General features: G+C 46.3%; 1 protein-coding gene across 1 annotated transcript; it reads left to right on the forward strand.

Moving 5' to 3' along the window:
• Positions 1-6335: 6335 nt before the first annotated feature.
• On the forward strand, positions 6336-7433 carry neurod2 (neuronal differentiation 2; the record flags this gene model as incomplete). Its single annotated transcript, XM_084072381.1, has 1 exon — positions 6336-7433. The coding sequence occupies one exon, from the start codon at positions 6336-6338 to the stop codon at positions 7431-7433; it is 1098 nt and encodes a 365-aa protein (XP_083928507.1).
• Between the last annotated feature and the right edge of the window lie 324 nt (positions 7434-7757).

Genomic DNA, 7757 nt, shown 5'->3' on the forward strand with positions numbered 1-7757 from the left:
ATAAACGATGCCAACTGTTATGTTCATTGAACGTACGTGACTTATAATATAAATATAAATATGTAGCGTTAAGACCAACAATCCCCTGAGAGTGTAGAAGAAAACGTGTGTAGGTCCATGAGGATCAATTTGATACTATCAGAGTTAAATTAACACTGAAGATTTAATTGTGTTGTTAGCTGCTGGTTTGTTCTTCAAGCAAATAGCCATGAGTATCCAAGCTTGGCTGCATGCCAGAGTAAAACACAATTGGCAGAACAGAGGTCAGATCTTGTATGCAGCCTAATCTCCCCTTCACTCCCTCCCTCTCCCTACCTCCCTACCTCCTCTCTCTCTCTCTCTCTCTCTCTCTCTCTCTCTCTCTCTCTCTCTCTCTCTCTCTCTCTCTCTCTCTCTCTCTCAGGCATACATACTCACAAGACAGCTCTTCAGGGTCTTAATGGTGCTTCTGAAGCTCCAGTACACACATCCTCTCAAAAGCAGACTCACACGTAGGACTTACTCCCCCTGGTGTGGGCTCATTGTTGATGCTCCACGGCCCTCCTCCTCCTGCCCCACCATCCTCGGCCCCATCTCCACTTGATTTATCGCTCTAAAATACCACTGCACTAATTAGTCAAGTAATTAATTAATAGGCATTTGCATTTGTGCATATGCAATTAAGAGGCTGGAGAGAGGAGAGTGCAGATGGGGTCCGGGAGTCTGGCGGTGTGGGAGGGTTCAGTGTATGTGTGCGTGCATGCATACGTGCGTGTTTGCGCGCACGTGTGTGTGTGTGTGTGTGTGTGTGTGTGTGTGTGTGTGTGTGTGCACTCTTGCTTGCGTGCATGCGTGCATGCTGTGTGTGTGCGTGCGTGCGTGCGTGTCTGTGTGTGTCTGTGTGTGTGTGTGTGCGTGAGTGTGCACAAGCTTGTGTGGATTTTGTTTCATATTTGTGCCAGGGCAACTTGCAGTTCTTCCAGAAAGACAAGTGAAGTGCAGGTCATCCCCTCGCATGTCTGACAGTGAGGGAGGAAGGGAGGAGAATGATGTCAAAGGTTTGGAGGTGTGGCTTCATGACTTTGGTTAGCTACCGAGTGTCATTTGACCATGGAGACTATGGGAGGAAGGAATTTGACATCTCAAAAACAAAGGTGCCTCGACTCTCCTTTTGGCCCCAATAAAAGAGAAATGGCGGGTGGCCCTCACTCAAAACTAATCCACATGCAAACAAAATGCAAAGTGACTCAGAAATATCATAATTCCGAATGAGCCCTTGTCTGGTGATCTTATGATAAATCAAAGGCTGATCGGTGTCTCCTTGACCATGTCACTGGCTAAAGCCAGTTAAAGCCACAGTTGACATTTAGCATTTATTTTGGCAAGGTGACCTCAAGGTTGTTGGGGACTTGTTGAAATGCATCAGCCCCCCCCCCCCCCTTTCCAGTGCAGCTAAGGTAGGATAGGGCACAGATTTGGCTTGTGGTGAAGCTTGGTGCCCCTCTACCTCCCCACCCCCACCACCATGATTTGGGGACGTGCCAGGCTACCGTCCCCTCATCCCATAAGGGATGAGACACATTAGTGAATGTGCAGCATCACGGCTCCCTAGCCACAGCTGCCACACTGCTGGTGACCCCAGGGGTGACCCCACCATCCGCCTCCTCCTCCTCACCCTATACCCACTCCCACAGTGGGTGAAGAGGAGACTGGGGTGAACCTGGTCTCAAGGACACGATGAGCTTCCATCAGCTATTTCTCAGCCACCGAGTCCCTCTCTCCTCAGTCTGTTTGTAGCAGAGCATGCAGCCAACTTGGACTTGTGGTGGTCACCATGCTCATTTCTCACATTAGCTCCAATGATGTCTGCTAAATAGAGCGATCTTGGGGCAGGGATGGACACAATGCTTACTGGAGGAGCCAGAATGCGACTGACATGGAATTCAGAGTCATGTATCAGTGGCACTAATGTGCCAACATGCCTCCTCTTAAATCTCGGGGCACCTCTGCCAGCTCCAACCATCACCAATCCCCACTCCTCCTCTGCGTGAGCCTCCCTCCCCCCTCACTTTTTCATCCCATCCCCGGTGGGGCAGCACACCTGGGTCTCTTTCCCTCTCTCTCTCTCTCTCTCTCTCTCTCTCTCTCTCTCTCTCTCTCTCTCTGACACTCTCCCCTGCAGGCCACCCCTTGGCATTGCTCTGGAAAACACCAGCAGCAATATGCAACCTCAAACACCATGACCCACCTACCAGTATCCAACATGTGATCCTCTATCCTCACCACATAAGCACCAGTCCACATGCCACCCAGCATAAACCTATATGTAATGTTGTCTTTTGTCTGCCTCCCAACTGTATCTTGAGTGAGTGGGTCATTGACTGCTATATGCCCATGTGGTCATAACATATCACAATTGGTTTTGTTGTCCTATATGAATACATTGCAGTATAATTTTATCCAATTAGGTAAATAAATAAACAATATGCCTTCTGTTCCATGGCCTTAATGCATTTAATTCATCCCCATCCCCCCTATACCACCACAGCACTTTACAGCTTGAGAAACACTGAGTGCATAGATTTTTCAAGAGATATAATATCTCTGAAGGCAGGGGTCAACAATTATATATATTTTTTGTATTCCACCATTTTCGTTCTCTATCTATTTTTCTCCCCATCTCTCTCTCTCTCTCTCTCTCTCTCTCTCTCTCTCTCCCTCTCTCTCTCTCTCTCTCTCTCTCTCTCTCTCTCTCTCTCTCTCTCTCTCTCTCTCTCTCTCTCTGTTTCTCCGCTTTTTCTGGCTGTGTGAGCGCGAGCGCAGTGACAGATGGCGGACCCCTCTTCCCTCGGGAAGGCAATCTCTCCGAATGCAGGCGCATGTCAATCACCGGCTCTCATGTGATGGCTCTTGCCAGTGACGTGCCAACCATATGGCCTGGCATCATCATAGCTGGTATGTAACCCTGCCTGGTAGCGATGCCACACTGTCTCTGAGCGGATAGCACACCGGAGAGAGAGAGGAGGCATTGCCGCACCTATAGGAGCTGTTAGGTCCCCGAAGATGCTCTGAACTCACGCGCATTCCAGCCTTTCAAGAGCTCCCGCCGAGGTAAGTTGGACTATATAAACCAGTGGTTTTCAACCCTTTTCACATCAAGGTCCATTATTTATTCGGCATTTGAGACACGGACCACCATTTGATGAGATTTAGCCTCTCAGACCCAATAGACTTTGAATATTTTGTCACAATTCCATGCTGTATTCATCTGGTATATACCATTGGAGAGATAATAACAGGCAAACAAACGTTGATCAAAATAACAATTCTTCCACATTCTCTAATTGTGTAGACTTCTTGTTAATTAAGTAATGCTGATGTTTAACAATAATTTAACTACGGGTCCATTTGGTTTCATTTTACGCTCTCAAGAGTTAAAGATCTATAAGGGTCCATTTGGTTACTAACTCCCCATCATTCAGCTGGGGACCACCTGGAATCCCTTCAAGGACCACTGGTGGTCCCCGGACCACTGGTTTAGAACCACTGCTATAAACAAATGCAGCTCTGCTACATAGTGACCGTCCCTCGAAATGAGGAGTCATTTATTTTAGGCTAATAAATAGGGGTTGCAATAATGCAAGCCACGTGAATTCCTGATTTCCCACTGAATGCTTTCCCCCCCTTAACCATTAAACCCCATATGGGTAACCGGAGTCCCTCAGGGCTCAATACTAGTATCTTTTCTGATTTCTGTTATTGTGGGGAAAGCTTTCGCTGAAAATAGCCGATCGACAAGCTCACAATGCATGCAACGCATCGTGTTGTGAGCTCGTCGATCTGCTTAAGTGGTTAATGGACTAATAAATGTCTGTGGTGAATGTATGTAGCCTATACGCACATTTGGAACATGGCTATAGGTTTGGATGATAAGACACTAGTGCTGCATTTTCTGTTTGCCCTTCAACTTTTAGCACCAAATGTGCAGAATTGTCAGACAATGATCAGATTCTATACAATCTGATTGTCAATGCCAATCGCTGCACAATTGAAGACATTTTCCGAATCTTGATTTCGTTTATTCGGGATCTCTCTCTGCATGAGTCTCAGGACGGAATAATCTTCACAATAGGCGAATCTACAACATTTAATAGATCATATCGGACGTTAATTTGATTGAGATCGCTGAGCCTGGACCTTAAATCTGAGAAACAATGACATGAGCATGCATGAAGGCAGAATGAGGAATATTTCGTGAAACAAATGCATATTTGGGGGGATGGATCAGTGTCCCCAAGCGTATACAGCCTAATCTTAATAGAAGATTTATTGCTGATTTTGTCGGTGATTTGGACGTCCATCTCGGTGAAAATGGAAGGGTGGGACAACGCCATTTGACTATATGACAGAGAGCATGTGACTTGATTTATCTTTGCATAGTTTTATCCTCTACAATTTATCTTAAACACAATGTACCGTTTCCATCTATCACTATGTTGCACTCAGGCTTTGGCTATTTCGAAACAGAAAACATCATTAATTGTATCCAATGCGTTTATATTTAACGAGGGCTAAAAGGATACAAGCTATTTCCATTTGTAAAGGCATTGCCTCTAAAAGTGCTTTGAAATCGTGCACTCTTGCATACTGGATTATGTGTGAAATCTATTTCTTGTAGGCTGCATGGTCTGTTAATTAAACGTTGTTGTTTTTTTTGCTTTTAATTGAGCAAACCTCCTGAGCCTGAAATTTAAAAACTAGATTTCGCCCCTGGCACACCCCCGAGATAATTAGCCAACCGTCACAGACTGCCTTCTTATGGACTGCAAGTCTATTTGCTGTTCCATGAGAGCAGAAACATGTTGGAAGTGCAGTCACAGCTTGAACAGTCACTGGAGGCGTGTTGAAGTTGCTTAAGATTATCACCTACTACTCTAACCTTTTTCATCGGTTTGATTGTTTTTTTTTATTTTTTATTTTATTGCATTCATTTTTACATTACGCTTTTGGATTTATTAAACGGTATGACTGTTTATTTGTTTAGTAAGAAATTGGCACATTTATAGTTAATTTAGATAACATTGATAATATACATTTCTCTAAATGAATTGAAGGAATTTATAAAATTAGACAGTATGTGTTAAATACTAATAGCCTAATACAATTTAAGACATTGTTATTATTATTATAGTTATAACAACTACAACAACAATTAGCTCAATGCAAAGATTATATCCTGAAATGTTCCTGTTAAAATTAAATATGTGCAGGCAAAAATATAACGTGAAGAAATAAAAATTAGAGTTCAGATTTAATTTGATTTAATTCAATTTTGCCCGTGCAAAAATTACTATCCAATATATTTTAGGGCTTGCCTTGAATTGAAGATATGTAAGTAGCCTCATTTAATTGACATAGAACATGACTTTAGACAGAGATATATAGCCTACCCTATCAATTAAAAAATCCCTTTTGAATGGTGTTCGGAGAAAGGACCATAACGCTTATGAATAGTGCTGGAATGTAGCCAGAAGTGTATGGGCGTCAGGAGGAGTGGAAGTGGGGGCACGTCGCTTCACGTCGCGCCCCACGGGGATCTGTAGTGGCCTCTGCCGCCGAGACCCGCTGTGAAAGGACGCGAGAGGGCAGGCGGATGACAGCAGGGAATTAAATGAGGATCCGTCTGGCTGTAGCCTAGAGAGTGTTCAATGCAATGCCTTAGATGGCAGGCTGTTTCGTGTGTTGTTGTTTTTTCTTTCTTTTTTTCCGATGCATAACTAATTGTCACTCTTTTGTCCTCTAGGCCAGTTGTTTTCAACCCTTTTCATATCAAGGTCCATTATTTATTCGGCATTTGACTCTCAGACCCAAGACTTACAATATTTCGTTATAAGATTTTGTCCACAATTCCATGCTGTATAGTATTGATGTGGAGTGGGACCATAGGAGAGACAACGGGCAAACGTTTATCAAAATAACAATTATTTTATTAAGTAATGCAGATGTTTAACTCCCGCAAAATGAAACCAAATGGACCCGTAAGCGTCCATTTGGTTTCATTTTTCACTCTCAAGAGTTAAAGATCTATAAGGGTCAATTTGGTTACCAACTCTCCATCATTTAGCTGGCGACCACCTGGAACCCCCCCTCAAGGACCACTGGTGGTCCCCGGACCACTGGTTGAGAACCACTGCTCTAGGCAAACTGTAGCCTATAGCATGTCTGATATCTCATATTAATTTACTCGTTAGTGCCTATAGCCCAATAAAAATACTACTGCACTTCACCACGACACTTGGATTATTCCTGCGCGACAGCGGCGCTATAACCTTCCCTTTCTCTTCTCCAGAGCCACGATGTTGACGAGGCTTTTCAGTGACCCCTCGCTGCTCCCCGGCGTGCAGAAGTACTCCGGCTGGGCAGACGACAGCGAGAGCGAGGACTCGAAAATCAAAGACGACGAGCACGACCACGACCACGACCACTGCCGCCTGGCCGAGGACTCCATGGACGACTCGGAGCTGAGAGGCAGTCGGACACACTCCGAGAACGCCGGCGAAGACGACGAAGACGAGCCAGAGGAGGAGGACGACGGAGAGGACGACGCGGACGGGGACAGGCCCAAGAAGCGAGGCCCCAAGAAGCGCAAGATGACCGCGGCCCGGGTGGAGCGCTCCAAGGTGCGCCGCCACAAGGCCAACGCGAGGGAGAGGACGCGCATGCACGATCTGAACTCTGCGCTGGACAATCTGCGCAAAGTGGTGCCCTGCTATTCCAAAACGCAAAAACTCTCCAAAATCGAGACTCTTCGGTTGGCTAAAAACTATATATGGGCCCTGTCTGAGATACTGCGCTCTGGGAAAAAGCCCGATCTTGTCAACTACGTGCAGACACTGTGCAAAGGACTCTCCCAGCCTACGACTAACCTGGTGGCGGGCTGCCTGCAGCTCAACTCCCGTAACTTCATAACCGAGCAGCAGTGTCAGGACGGGAGCCGCTACGCCTCCAATGCGTTCTCCATGCATTCCTACCCGTACCAGTGCGCGCGTCTCTCCTCCAGTCCCCACTGCCAGTCGGGGTCGAACTCGCATCCACTGAGGACACACGGGTACTCGACCTACGACTCGCTGTACGGTGGGAGCGGGTCTCCAGAGTACAACAGCCCCGAGTACGAGGCGCCCCTGAGCCCCCCGGTGTGCATTAATGGGAACTTTTCCCTGAAGCACCAAGGCGGCTCCACGTCGCCCGAGAACGAGAAAGGATATCACTATTCTATGCATTACTCCTCCGGCCTGCCTGGCTCTCGACCCGCCGCGGCCCACAACCTGGTGTTCGGCTCTTCGGGCGTGCGGAGCGGGATTCACTCCGAGAACGTTCTGCCTTATCATGACATGCACTTGCACCACGAACGAGCCCCCGTGTATGATGAACTGAATGCGTTTTTTCACAACTAAGCGATGCGACTATCGTGCGTCCTCTTACAATCAACGATCCGTGTCATGGCATGACTCACTTCTCCAAAAAACTGTCCCCCGGGCCTCACTCATACTATAGAACAGTGGTTCTCAACCTTTTCAGGCTGCGACCCCCTAAAATAATCTTATTTGAACTGGGGACCCCCCACCCTGATTCCACAGATATTGTGAAAATAGACGATCTACAAGCTCACAACGCCTTGCAATGCCAGGCGTTGTGAGCTTGTAGATCGGCTATTTTCACAATGTTTGACTCTTTCTCATATTATTTGACAATTTGACCAATGTATTTTTTTATTCCAT

Source organism: Gymnoscopelus microlampas (assembly GCF_963454915.1).
Source record: "Gymnoscopelus microlampas genome assembly, chromosome: 11".
Lineage (NCBI taxonomy): Eukaryota > Metazoa > Chordata > Actinopteri > Myctophiformes > Myctophidae > Gymnoscopelus > Gymnoscopelus microlampas.